The sequence below is a fragment of the Terrapene carolina genome, unplaced genomic scaffold (assembly GCF_002925995.2).
Source record: "Terrapene carolina triunguis isolate 2854851 unplaced genomic scaffold, T_m_triunguis-2.0 Scaffold236, whole genome shotgun sequence".
Taxonomy (NCBI): Eukaryota; Metazoa; Chordata; order Testudines; family Emydidae; genus Terrapene; species Terrapene triunguis.
The window spans coordinates 14,097,446-14,112,452 of NW_020664587.1; the positions used below are offsets into that span (position 1 = coordinate 14,097,446).

Sequence of the window (15,007 nt, forward strand, 5' to 3'; positions counted from 1 at the left end):
CAGTTTCTCCTCATTCAAATTCCCTCCCGTCTAAACCAACTTTGAACGCTTCCACTCCCAGGTGAGGAGGACTAGGAGTGGCCCCTTGGCACGCCAGGGAGCACCCCAGGGAGAGAGGGTTGGAAGGTGTGCAACACCCCCCCACCACCTTGACTTCCTGGCAGGGCGAGCAGACAACTAGGAGCTGGGTGAGGAATGATGGTCATAAATTATGGTTAAGGGCACCGGCTGGTGGAATCAGGGAATCTGGGTTGTGTTCCTGGCTCTGCTGTGTGACCTGAAGCAAGTCCCTTTGGTTCTGGAGTGAAGGAAATGGGAGTCTTTCCACTGACTTTTGTGGGCTTTATATCAGGCCCATTACTCCCGTGACTCAGTTTCCCCATCTGCAAAATGGGGAGAAGAATACCTACCTCGCAGAGGTGTTATGCTGCTCCCTTTAGACCGAGTTCTGAGATGCTCAGACAAAAGGTGCCGTAGCAGTTGAGGTGCATTTCTGTCCTAGATGGATCCTGTACTGAAGTTTGCTTTGGACACCATCGTTTATAAAACTTTAGTTATTACAAAGCTAAATGCAATCAGCTGATAGAATAAGTGCCAAGAGAATATCTGTAGAGTAAGAAATTATGACCAGCTCTCCAAAATATAGTTAAAAGGGAACGAAGAGTAAAGAGGAGAAGCAACAGCCAGTGAAATTACACAATGTTCTCAGTTTTGTATTTATTGTAATACTCTGAATGCAGATCACATTTCTCTGCTCCATGTATTTTATTGCTTCACCTGCCTTGGATCAAAGGTTTTCCAGTACGCGGCTGCCTGCACCACTACCACTGTGGGCTGTTATCTTGCCTGTCCTTGTAAGGTAAGCAGGGTCATGCCTGGCCAGCACTTGGAGCAGAGACCCTGGGAAGAAGTGGGGTCGGTGAGTCAGTAGATGGCTCTCCACTTCAGAGTCAGGACTGTGTGGTGGCAGAGATGCTGCTGCTTTCCATGAGAGACAGCGGTTCTGTCCACTTGTGCCCATTAAAGTTCCTCTGGAACTTTGCAGAAGGGTTAACTCGTGATCCTGATTCCCTGATCCAATTCCATTCTACTTATCCAACGCTTTCCCTTGTTGCTACAATTAGATATGGGATCCCTTTTCATTTCCTGTCCCAAACACTTGTGCCAGATAGCAGCAGGCTTTTCAATGGCCGTCTGCCTTCTGCTTCAAAAAGATGTGAAATGACTGCTGCACACACATAGTTTGCAAAGAACTTTGGACCTTCCAGGATAAGAAGGGTTATCTAAGTGTAAGATATTGTCATTATTACTATTAACCAGGGGAGCTGGCAGCACAAGGTGACAATACACCAGGGTTCAACCCCTTCATTCAAAATGACAGGTGAAGAGGAGTATGTGGTTCAGACATCCCTTAGGGGAGGATCTATAAGTGGACATTCCCTATGTCCTAATAAGGAGGAGAGGATGGAAGATGATAAAATACGGGTAGGATCTGATGAGGAACCGTCAAATGAAAAAATGTCCCATTCAATTACATCATGTAATGGCAGGCAGCTAAAAAGTGACAGGTTTTTAAAGTGCTTATATACCAATGCTAGAAGTCTAAATAATAAGATGGGTGAACCAGAGAGAGCCTCATATTAAATGAGGATATTGATATAAGAGGCATCACAGAAACTTGGTGGAATGAGGATAATCAATGGGACACAGTAATACCAGGGGACGAAATATATCGGAAGGACAGAACAGGTCGTGCTGGTGGGGGAGTGGCACTATATGTGAAAGAAAGCGTAGAATCAAATGAAGTAAAAATCTTAAATGAACCAAACTGTATCATAGAATCAATATGGATAGTAATTCCATGCTTGAATAATAAGAATATAGCAGTAGGGATATATTACAGACCACCTGACCAGGATGGTGATAGTGACTGTGAAAGGCTCAGGGAGATTAGAGAGGCTATTAAAATAAAAAACTCAATAATAATGGGGGATTTCAACTATCCCCATATTGACTGGATACAGGCACCTCAGGAAGGGATGCAGAGATAAAGTTTCTTGACACCTTAAATGACTGCTTCTTGGAGCAGCTAGTCCTGGAACCCACCAGAGGAGAGGCACTTCTTGAGTTAGTCCTAAGTGGAGCACAGGATCAGGTCCAAGAGGTGAATATAGCTGGACCGCTTGGTAATAGTGACCATAATATAATTAAATTTAACATCCCGGTGGTGGGGAAAACACCACAGCGGCCCAACACTGTAGCATTTAGTTTCAGAAAGGAGAACTACACAAAAATGAGGAAGTTTGTTAAACAGAAATTAAAAGGTACAGCACCAAAAGTAAAATCCCTGTAAGTCGCATGAAAACTTTTTAAAGACACCATAATGGAGGCTCAACTTAAATGTATACCCCAAATTAAAAAACATAGTAAGATAACCCAAAAAGAGCCACCGTGGCTAAACAACAAAGTAAAAGAAGCAGTGAGAGGCAAAAAAGCATCCTTTAAAAAATGGAAGTGAAATCCTAATGAGAAAAATTGAAAGGAGCATAAACTCTGGCAAATGAAGTATAAAAATATAATTAGGAAGGCCAAAAAAGAATTTGAAGAACAGCTAGGCAAAGACTCGAAAAATAATAGCAACATTTTTTTAAAGTACATCAGAAGCAGGAAGCCTGCTAAACAACCAGTGGGGCCACTAGACAATCAAGATGCTAAAGGAGCACTCAAGGACGATAAAACCATTGCGGAGAAACTAAATGAATTTTTTTGCTTTGGTCTTCGCGGTTGAGGATATGAGGGAGATTCCCAAACCTGAGCCATTCTTTTTAGATGACAAATCTGAGGAACTGTCCCAGATTGAGGTGTTATTAGAGGTGGTTTTGGAACAAATTGATAAACTAAACAGTAATAAGTCACCAGGACCAGATGGTATTCACCCAAGAGTTCTGAAGGAACTCAAATGTGAAATTGCAGCACTACTGTCATCTGTAACCTACCATTTAAATCAGCTTCTGTATCAGATGACTGCAAGATAGCTAATGTGATGCCAATTTTTAAAAAGGGCTCCAGAGGTGATCCCGGCAATTACAGGCCGGTAAGCCTGACTTCGGTACTGGGCAAATTGGTTGAAACTATACTAACAAACAAAATTGTCAGACGCATAGATCAACATACTTTGTTGGGGAATAGTCAACATTGTTTTTGTAAAGGGAAATTATGCCTCACCAATTGACTAGAATTCTTTGAGGGAGTCAACAAGCATGTGGAAGGGGGATCAGGTGGATATAGTGTATTTAGATTTCCAGAAAGCCTTTGACAAGGTCCCTCACCAAAGGCTCTTAAGCAAAGTAAGCTGTCATGGGGTAAGAGGGAAGGTTCTCTCATGGATTGGTAATTGGTTAAAAGATAGGAATAAATGGTCAGTTTTCAGAATGGAGAGAGGTTAATAATGGTGTCCCCCAGGGGTTTGTACTGGACCAGTCCTATTCAACATATTCATAAATGATCTGGAAAAAGCGGTAAACAGTGAAGTTACAAAATTTTGCAGATGATACAAAATTACTCAAGATAGTTAGGTCCAAAGCAGACCTACAAAAGGATCTCTCAAAACTGGGTGACTGGGCAACAAAATGGTAGATGAAATTCAATGTTGATAAATGCAAAGTAATGCACATTGGAAAACATAATCTCAACAATACATGTAAAATGATGGGGTCTAAATTAACTGTTACCACTCAGGAAGGAGATCTTGGAGTCATTGTTCTCTGAAAACATCTGCTCAATGTGCAGCGGCAGTCAAAAAAGTGAACAGAATGTTTGGGCATCATTAAGAAAGGGATTGATAAGAAGACAAAAAATATCATATTGCTCTATATAAATCCATGGTACGCCCACATTTTGAATACCGTGTGCAGATGTAGTCACGCCATCTCAAAAAAGATATATTGGACTTGGAAAAGGTTCAGAAAAGGGCAACAACAATGATTAGGGGTATGGAACAGCTGCCGTATGAGGAGAGATTAATAAGACTGGGACTTTGCAGCTTGGAAAAGAGACAACTAAGGGGGAATATGATAGAGGTCTATAGAATCATGACTGGTGTGGAGAAAGTAAATAAAGAAGTGTGGTTTACTCCTTCTCGTAACACAAGAACTAGGGATCTCCAAATGAAATTAATAGGCAGCAGGTTTAAAACAAATAAAAGGAAGTATTTTTTTACACAACACACAGTCAACCTGTGGAACTCCTTGCCAGAGGATGTTGTGAAGGCCAAGACTATAATAGGTTTCAAGAAAGAACTAGATAAGTTCATGGAGGATAGGTCCATCAATGGCGATTAGCCAGGATGGGCAGGGATGGTGTCCCTAGCCTCTGTTTGCCAGAAGCTGGCAATGGGCGACAAGGGATGGATCACTTGATGATTACCTGTTCTGTTCATTCCCTCTGGGACACCTGGCATTGGCCACTGTCGGAAGACAGGATACTGGGCTAGATGGACCTTTGGGCTGACCCACTTTGGTCATTTAATTGCCTGTTTTTCATTGCCACATTATCACCAGGGAAAACACTGCATGACGCAATGAAATCAGGCTAAAACTGGACTAACTCTAGACATACCATTCTATGTGCTGTGCTGAGGAAACCTCTGAAAATAAAACGATCTGATAGTGGGCTTAAAACCTTGGCTAAGAGTCTACTGAAGAAAAACACAGAAACATTAACTGTTTTCCCATTTATCCAGAACAATAGTAAACAAATAAGATGGAACAGAACCCCCCCCCCCCAAAAAGAACAGTTAAAAAAACAAAACAAAACCTTGCAATGTACTCAGCAAGAAAATGAAGTCCACAGACTCAGACAGCAGCCAAAAGAGCTGAATCATAAATCTATCTAAGCAGGGATCTTGGGCAAAGTGAAAAGAAAAGAAAAAAAGACAGACTCAGGCAAAATAAGAATGGATCACACTGGAATCAGTCTCCGATATCTCGGTGCAATAGCGTTTGCTTCAGGGCTAACTTACTAGCAATGAAAACTCAGCAGTGAATTCACAGGAGCAATTGGAACACAGAGCGGATGGAAAGACACGTGTAAGGAAGTGGTGGAGGGGAGGAGGAGGAGGAAGAGTATAGCAAGGGAAGGCTTGGGAATTCCTATAAACATCTTGTCCTACCAGCTGTTAAAGGAAAACCCCAACAAGCTCTCCAATTATTGGGAACAGGGCCTTACTTCCTAATGGAGCTTTAAGAAGCGACTCACAAGCGATCAGGGAGCCATCAACAGGCAACCTGATGATGTAATGACAAGGGACAGGCTGACCAATGATTGCAGCGTCTAGGACCCCTAGTCATGGACTCCTTTGCACTAGCCATAGTACAAACCCAGAACAAAGGGGCAGTCCCTGCTGTTAAGAGCTTACGATCTAAGTATAAGACAAGAGTCAACAGATGGGTGGTTGGTTTGTGCATCCGTCAGGATAGCTGAAGTTATGTATTAATTTAAGAGACTAGGTACCTTCGGGAACAATCGAACTACTCAACAGGGGCTCATGTAACTTTCCTTACCATCACCCTCCCTTCCCTGTGCCCCAAAGAGCTGACAGTGTCATTTACGCAGGACACAACAAATAGGTGTAGCAAATCATACGGAGGAGGACAATTATCTTTGCATTCTGACAATCACTAATAGGTGTATTAAAATGCAGCTAAAAGCAAGTGAGGCAGTGGTTCTATGTATAAACCACAGTACAGTTGTCTCCTGCTTAGGGGAAGGCGGTGGAAGGTAGGACTTCTGGGTCCTATTCCTAGCACTGCCACTGACTTGCTGTGTGGTCTTGGAGGAGTCACGTAGGCCCAGGTTTTCAAAAAGTGCCCAATTAGTTTAGCAAGCCCAATTTGAGGCACCCAGGGCCTGACTTCCAAAGGGTGCTCAGCACCCACAGCTCACACTAACTTCCCCTGGAGAGGTGGCTGTAAACACCTCCGGTTGGACACCCCAGAACTGAAGCACCTCAAATTACCGGGTGCTATTGCAAACTTGGGCCTTATCCTCTAGGTACATCAATATTCTCAGCTGGAGAATGGCATTCATAATGAATCAGCCCCCCAGTCAGGCAGATAAATCCCATTTATAAGAGGCCTTGAGATCTTCAGATGAACGCCACCAAAGAGCACAGAATTATTACACCGGCTACCTCCTTCTTTCTCTCAACCACTGTTGTTAAAGAATACGAGCCAGTGAAAACTATGGGGCCCTGGGAACAGGCTGGTATTTGCCTCCTTGAGCAACAACTCCAGGAGCCACCCTTTCTGCTCCAAGCCTCCCCCAAGTGCTCTCTGAACCCTGGATAAAATGGGCAGAAGGATATGCCATACACAGAGAAGAACTGGCTTTTGCTGCTAGGTATATAAGGCAGCCATGATTAGAGATGCAGGTCAAAGAGGCTTTCCACACCAGAGTGACATAAGTCCTCTAAAGAACAAGCGAAACATGCTGTACTCTATTACCCGAATGCCTGAAAGCATTAAGGGATTCTTAAGAGGGTGCAGAATGGCGGAAAATTGCCCTGGGTGCTCACTCAACGAGAAGGAGAGAAAAATCTCATCTGTAGCTGCTGCAATGAGGACGCACTTTTAAATGGAAACGGCAGGAACCCGAGCAAACATGATGGGAAGAAGTAATGACGTGACGCGGTGGGTCTAACATTAAAACTAACCCCTTCCCCTAACCACCGGGGAAGTCCCAGAGGGAAATCCAGCCCTGCTCATGGGTGAGATCTGCCTGCAATGGAAGAGGGGCACTCCTGCAGGACAGGGACAGATGGGATTCAACTCTTGGCTCTGCCATGTGCTCCTTAGATGACCCTTGGCATGTCCCCTAATCTCTCTGTGCCTCTGACTCCCACTATAAAATGGGGATACTAATACAGCCTGTTTCCCCACTTCTGTCTATTTAGACGGTAAGGTCTTTGAGGCAGACACTGCCCCTTAGTAGGTGTATGTGCAGCACCTAGCGCAGTGATATCCCTGATCTGGCTTTCAGCCTTTAGGCATTACTATAATACAAATAATGATACTGAGCCAACACCTTCAGTGACTGCAGCCATCAGGGTTTTCCATTAACGTCTCCCATTCAAGCAATTCTGCTCAGTTTACACAACACAAAATCAGGTCCTGAACTGGTTAAGAAGCAGAATGATTGTAATGCTAATGATTTATAGCCCATCAGCCAAAGGTTCAAGCCTCTGTTTAAGACTAGGACCCTCAGAGTCAGGAGTTTGGGGCTCTTCTTAACCCCCTGAAGGCGCCATACCAACAAAATAAGAACTCCTCAAATTCTCTGCCCCCAGAAGTCTCTAATGAAGCTGATCCAAGCATCCAAATATTTCTACTCCTATTTTTAGATGAGACTTTGAAAAATGGACCTGTCAGGACAGTGCCATTCATTAGGCCGGGGTTAGCAATTACAATAAACTCTCTTACAACCCCGAGATGGCTGCTAAACAATAAAACACCACCGAATCAGCATATTCACAGACTGTTCTTGGGCATACACACAGATGTCGGAGGTAAGTTTCATTTGTCTTATAATATCCCTCCCTCTCCCCCCTACCTCTTTACTGGAGCTAGAGACTTTTTAGTTGCAATTTTATGGTGGGGGAGATGGTTAATCCCCTTTTGAAGTGCACCCCTTTTAACATTTGTAGCAATAATGGACATTCCATTTTCTATCTTCCTCCTTTTCTTCTTTTCCTCCCCCGCCCTTGCCGAGAGATACAACTTTATTCAAAATGCTTTGGTGATTAATTTTAATGGAAGTTATAAATGAGAGCTTTATACAATTGTATCATGCATGAAGAGGATTATTATTCTGATGGATTACCATAAAAATGAAGTTGATGGAAATTCGCTCTCCCAACAAACCAAAATTCATCTGTTCTGTTTCAGCTGCACAAAAACCAGATGTTCGGAGGAACAGAACAGGGGGCTTAATCTCTGATGAAAGGGAGGGTCGCAATTTGTATTATCACCTGGCATAATTTCATTCCATTCTTGAGCCCTTCCAAACCATTGGTCTGATCCTACAAATATTAGCATATAGCATGACTCATTCATGTATTGCCATTGAAGTGGCCAGGGATAGGCGTGGGGGTAAATTTACTCACAAGCTTTAGTGGAGGCAGGATCAGCCACCATTGCTACGCTCTTTTGGGCTCTGTGCAGGTGAATTATATTCACACCCACTCTGTGGTCCCTTTGCACTGTTACAACGGTGTAAAGAGGCCTTGGGATAAATGAGAATCAGATCTCTGGGCTTCAAGGGGACATTGTGTGGTTGTACAGGTCTGGCAGAGTGAATCCCACCGAAGATAATGGGGCTGTGCGTACGGTCAGGAATCTGTCTGCATGGATCAGGCAGCAAGACTGGGACCTTATATTTTAATTGTGCATGTTACATGTAGAGCCATAGTCATCTAGGACACTGTACTTGCCAGTTTATGCTAGATACACATGCAGTCTTTATTCCATGAATAAATACAGAACTCCGATCTTTTTGATTGTCAAGCCAGTGCCTTCCACGAGTACTAAATTTACATTTATTTTATTTCTCCCTAGATTGATTACCTAATTGGTACCCAGCAATCCAGCAAGAACCATTGTTCCTACTGCTGCAATTTAATGCCTGCTTCTACCACTGCCAATTTAGAACAAGGACCATGGGTCAGATCATCATTTAAATCAGCAAGAGGTGATGCAAACTAGTGCTATTAATAGTGACAGCGCGTGTACATGTTAATTGGAATATATCAGTTGCAACAAGGATGTGAGTAAGACATCAGTGGAGATAAGCTCAATCAAAAGACATCATTGCCTGATGGGAGCCAAGGAGCGTTAAAGATTTGCATGGGATATTACAAAGTCCTTTGCAGGGGGATGAAAAAGGAGAAGAGATTTTTGAGAAATGTTCCTTTGAAAGTCCCCCCCTTGCATCCATTAAAAGTTCTCATGCTGATTTCCCCAAACCATCCATCACCGAATCAGTTTGAGAAGACTGAAGTAATGCAGGAATTTCTGCATTTAAAAATACTGGACCAAATTCATCCCAGCATAAAGCCACTGAATAAAAGCTCCACACAGTGCAACGTGATTAACTGTCTCTGGTAAAGATCAGATCAGTGCTGCTGTAGCAGGTAGGCTGTGGGTCAGGATAGAGGTGCCGGGACAGAGCAATCCGAGAACACAGGATTGGAACAGTAAGGGATTCTGCAGATCAGTATAGACGTGTTACCGCAGAGCTTTCTATAGGGAGCAACAGCAGTAGGGTGAATAGATGGGCAACGGAAGAGCTGGTCTAAATAACAATTTGTTGAATACATTCTGCTCATTTCTCCATCTACTAGCAAAAAATGTATTTGCAAATAGTTGTTGGTTTTGTATTCAAAGCAGCTGTAGCTGGACTGGAATATCCAGTTAAGTACAGGGCTGTATTGAGGTGGTGTGGCAGGGCTGTGGGGGAATTCAGTGCTGGATCAGGGAAGCAGAAGTTTCCAAAAAGCATGCTGGTGGCTGCACTAAGTCCACGAGCCAGTTCCCCACCTGCCTCAGTGCCAAATTCACATAACTTAAAAACGATAACACATTAAATTTGAAACTGCAATGAAGCAAAGGCAAAGGGGTAGGAGGGGCAATAACAAAAGGTGGGGGAGAAGTGGGAGGAGGAAACGCTTTCTGGTCTCCATACTCGCCAGATGTTTGCGAACAATTTTGATGCTTCTTTTAGGGTGAATAATTCCCTTTTGTATGTTGCTTTTTATTATTAAAACTATAAAACAGTGACGTTATAATAAAAAGATGCCATGTGTTGCGATCTTATTCTTCCAGCTCCTCCACTCACTGCTCATATCTGGGGACCCACTCCCTGATTCTTTCTTCATCTAGAGCCGTGTAATTCCACTGACATCGGATGAGCTATTCCTAATTTATGCCGGTGGTGTGAGCGGGAGATGGCTCAAGCCCCTAACTGCCTAGGATATAATCTTGTAGGTGCTTGGATCTCAAATAGAAGCCCATTTGGTAGGATAAAACAATTGGAAGCATGTTGGACCGAACTGGGGAAATCTCAGTGCAGTACTCTGGTGGCGAGCCGGTTTTCAACTCTGAAATATATCCCAAGAGGAAAAAAAATCAAAGTCTCTTGCATGGCACACAGACACAAGATTGAAGGCTAACAGATGAAAGTTTAATAAAGCAATAATATCAGGCAACAGCGGCAGCAGCAAATTACCTGACCTTCTCCACAGTGTTGCATGACAGATGCTTCTGACAATAATGTGTGTTTCAGAGACAGGCCGTATAGGCGATATAAATTAACCAAAGCCAGAATGGGGGGAAAATGGTGCCTCTTTTAACCATCCCGGCAGGAGAACAGCAAGCGTTGGTGGCTCATTTGTGATCCGCAAAGTGAAATAACATTCTTTCTAACCTCTTTAAGTAATTGCTAGCCGGTTTCCAGCATTACAGAAGCAGCAAATGGGAAATAAACAAGCCTATAGTAACCACCATGAAATCCCAGCATAACAAACAAGACTGCATAAGAGCACATGGTAACCCAGCCTCCCTACAGCAGAATTACCGGTCACATTTTCAAAGCTGTCTCTGGGACTTGGATGTCTAATGGGAACTGGACATTCAAATCCATTGACCAGTTTTGACTTCAGCCTACTTGTAAAAAGAGTTGATAACAGCGAAAATAGATAATATAATAAATAAGAGAGCAAACAGGGCTGATAACAGAGCAAATAACTGATTTTCCAGTTAAGAGGCTGAACCTTCCTCCCCACCCTGGAGCCTCTCATTTTGTTCAGATCAAGCCAAAGAATTTTTATTTTCATTTTTTCTTGCTGAAACAAAAGACTGAAGAGATTTAGTTTGGGGTTGAATGAAACATTTATTTCAGCTTTTTTGTTTCATTTCTGGGGGTCTTCCCCCCACTTTCTTCTTGTTATTTTTTTCAAAGAAATCTAGCTAAATTTCAAAACAAAACCTCGTTCTGAAAGGAAATGTTTTGATTTTTTTGCATTTTTTTCTTCATAATTTCATAGATTTAAGGCCAGAAAGGACCATTACGATCATCTAGTCTGACTTTCTGTATAACACGGGCCAGAGAACTTACCCAAAATAATTCTTAGAGCAGATCTTTAAAAAAAACACCTTTAAAATTGTCAGTGATGGAGAAATCACCATGACCATTGGTAAATTGTTCCAATGGTTAATTATTCTCCACATTAAAAATGTATGCCTTATTTCCAGTCTGAATTTGTCTAGCTTCAGCTTCCAGCCATTGGATCATGTTATATCTTTCTCTGCTAGATTGAAGAGCCCATTATTAAATATTTGTTCCCCATGTAGATACTTACAGACTGTCATCAAGTCACCCCTTAGCCTTCTCTTTGTTACGCTAAATAGATTGAACTCTTTGAGTCATCACTTCTTCTTCTTCTTCTTCTTCTTCTTCTTTGGCTAAAACTATATACCAAATTTGACCCAAATTCACAAATAATTTCTGTCAACCCCAAACTGCATTTTTAGCAAATAAACTATTCATCCAAAAAGTTTCGCTCAGCTTTGCCGGCAAAAGAATGCAGTAAACCAAAGCCTCACCACAGAAGAGCTATGAGTAAAAACAAGGAGCAAAACCAGCCCCTATATCTGGCCCCCAACTCACCCTATTGTGCAACCAGCTTCTGCCTCGATAGTCCAAATGCAGTTGAGGTTGTGATCATAGGGTGTTGGGTATCCAGGAGACAATATCCGCCCTGATGACTCTCCTCTGATAGTGCCTCCACACTCCGCTGAAAAAAAAACAACATATGCACTGCTTAGGAAAAGATTCTTGATGTTTTGTGGTTATATACATCCAACTACCCCTAACACGGCTCACACACAAAGGAGATGCATCTCCTTCCTGGGGTAACCTTTTATCACTAATGTAACTAATCACAGATGCAAGTCCCAGCCTATAATTACTACAGAGCGTGGCAGTTCCTAGGTAGGAATCTCTCTTTTCTCTTAGAGAGATTCTCAACCTTGTTAGATTAAAGCTAATGAGACTCACCTGATCTGGCTTGCAGGGTGAGTCAGCAGAATAGCTCTGCACCTCTCTGCAGGACAGGTTCCTACAACCTGATGTGATCTCACAGCGGACCAAAGATTCTTTCATCCCCACTTTGGCTTCACAGTGCACAAGTTTAGAGCTTATTAGCATTCAGCTTTCTTTAATTCACACTTTGTGGGGTGATTTGAGAGAGCATAATACCTTTGCATGCATATGCAAAAATCTTTAATAATGATTCACAAGCATAATAAAGCCAAGTTATCTACATACCTGCTTAATTGGCTTATAAAGAACATAGTGCCCCCTCTTAATGTGTTTTGTTAAACATTTGTTACAATTCTGTGAATTTTCACACACACAGCACTGAGGAGACGATGAGAAGTTCAGTGGATTATAAAAACGTGGCCTTTTAATTTTAGCAGCCAGAGCTAAACTTCGGTGTAAGGTCATTGCATAAATTGAAGCCAGTTTGCTTTTGACCCAACTCCTAGTGTGTCATTTCTGAGCTTGAAAATAACCCACCAGTTGTTGAGACTTTCCTATGGAACGGTGCTCCAAGAGATTTCATCATGCACTGGAAATACAGGTTAATTGTGCAGCTATCAGTTAACAGGATACGAGGGCTGAGCTGATCATCACTGAATCATAGTACTGTAGTTAGAGGTGGGAAAAAAAATCTATTGGATATTCTAGTCAATACTACATGCTTCTTACCGTATATTTCCTAATGCTTTGTCCAGCCTAGTTTTAAATGTCTACAGCAGTTTTAACTGCTATGATGAGTTATCTTGCAGTTACTGTGTAATAACTTTCAGAGTAACTATGCAGTCAATTGTGACGCTACTGTATATCTTCTTTATTGGCAGATGGGGATATAAATCTTTCCATTAAAAAGGGGGTCTCCTATTTTATCATGTTTCTTGTTTAACTAGTTTGCCATGATTGTACATACACACACACACACACACACACACACACACCTCTGTTTGTGGGTCTTAAATTGTTTTTTTATTGTTTCCAAGGTCGGAGGGAGAAAGAGAGCGAGAGCATGCATGCACACACAAAATTTTGTTGCAGACAGTCTGGTGTATACTCCACGTGGACGTTAAAGTTCACGAAGATGATGCTGATGATGACAAGCAACCAATTTTCTTTACTTGGAGTCAAAGTGACGCCTTGTATTTGGCAGATCGGAGGAGTTTTCTTCCCACAAAGAAGAATTTCTGGGCTTAACTTTCAATTTCATCAGGGGAGGATTCTCTTAGCTTTGGCCTAACCTTGTGCCTACTGAAGCCAAATGGGAGTTTTACCACCAATGAGAATTTAGCATGAATCAAAGAAGAGTTAAGCCAATGCGGAAGGGTTCTGAGGGTTAACATTTTGATGGCCTCCTTAATTGGATGCACTGTATTTGCAAGCACAAAGACCACGATTTGTCCATGTACATGGACATTGGCTACAGCAAATAAGTGACTGGCTGCCTATCTAAAATAAAGAACTAACAATGGTTACGTAAAGGGCTGTTGAGGTTAGTGTGTACACGCATGGAATTAATCAGACACATGCTGATTGTCCATTGACCACTACTTGTCTATTGTATCCCTTTCCAACATCCTCCTCCTCCGTCTATATATATAATAGGCTCTTCAGCATAGGGACATTGTCTTCCTATGTGGTCTGTACAGCATGTGATATATTTTGAGCACTTCAATCTAAACAACAATGATCTGTTTGTGCACACAGCTCTCCATGCTCCATGAGCAAATGGATGCAACTGAAAATATCACAAGAAGCGATAAAATCAATATTGCAAGTGAATTTTAAGGATCCTCCTCGAAAATTTAGCCCATGGGGGTCATTTACTCATTTTGGATACTAAGGTTTTAATTTCAGACTCTTCTAGGCAAGAATGTACTGCTCTTGTGGGGTAAGGAGGAGAATGGACCACTTGGGAGTTGCGGAGAGGAGGCAAATTAGGAGAGTTAATGCAACAGAGTTAAAACCGCTGAGAATCTGGGATTAAATCCTGTGTAGCTCTCAAATTAAAGTGATTTTGGACTTTGAAACTTAGAGCTCTACTGATGTCTGCCATCATCGGAAATCACCCCTCTGCTTAGCCCATTTAAGAGAGGACAAAGACCAGAACAACAGGAGAGGTGCAGTTGAGGAATGAAGGACATTAGCAGAGCTGTGCTGAAGGGAGCAGAGCTTGAAGATGACAGCAAGGGGTGCTTCAGGTCAGGACTGGGGCACATTAAACAGGGGGCTGTTTGTGGAGTGCATGCACAGCCTGGTCCTCTCAGTCTATAGTCACAACGCGAACATAAAGATGTCTGACAAAAGGACATGTGGAAAGGGCTCTACAGTGCTGTCTCTGTTAGTGTAGATGGGTGTGATCAGCATGACTCCATCTCAGGCTAGTGGACTGGTTATGCAGGCCAAAGGGGCATTTGGGACGAGAGAGGCAAACAGAGCACTTAGCTAAGAAATGACAGCGGTCGTACCTACGCACACCGGCAGCGGTTGGTCCCAAGCTCTGCGTTCTCCTGTCAAACAGACCAGCGCCCTGCTGCCTCGTAACGTATAGCCAGGGTCACAGTTAAAGGACACAGAGCTGCCCGCAAAGTGCCCTTCGTCACGGACCTTGTAGCCAAACTGTGGGATGCCGGGGTCCTCGCACTTAATGAGCTCAAAACCTGGAACCAGAGACGAGGAAGCTGTTTTCACCAGATATTTAACAGTCAGGTATGCTAATAAGTGGGAAGATAATAAAACAGTTACTGCTTTTCCCGGGTCATCAGGTGTGAGAATTTTCTTCTCCTAATGTGGATCTCACGGCTAGTGGGAGAGAAGGAATGTTCAATGAATCATGGTCTTGTGATTAAGACACTGGACT

At 42.7% G+C, this 15,007-nt stretch overlaps 1 protein-coding gene across 3 annotated transcripts in view; it reads right to left on the reverse strand.

The window, feature by feature from the left end:
• CSMD2 (CUB and Sushi multiple domains 2) overlaps nucleotides 1–15,007 on the reverse strand; it is a 376,903-nt gene that overhangs the window by 152,321 nt on the left and 209,575 nt on the right. For all 3 annotated transcript variants that reach the window (XM_026657125.1, XM_026657127.1, XM_026657126.1), the window contains exons 20-21: nucleotides 14,616–14,807; nucleotides 11,722–11,848 (exon numbers count right to left, since the gene is read on the reverse strand). In XM_026657125.1, the coding sequence (XP_026512910.1) occupies nucleotides 11,722–11,848; nucleotides 14,616–14,807 (319 nt within the window). The remainder of the gene's footprint in view (nucleotides 1–11,721; nucleotides 11,849–14,615; nucleotides 14,808–15,007) is intronic.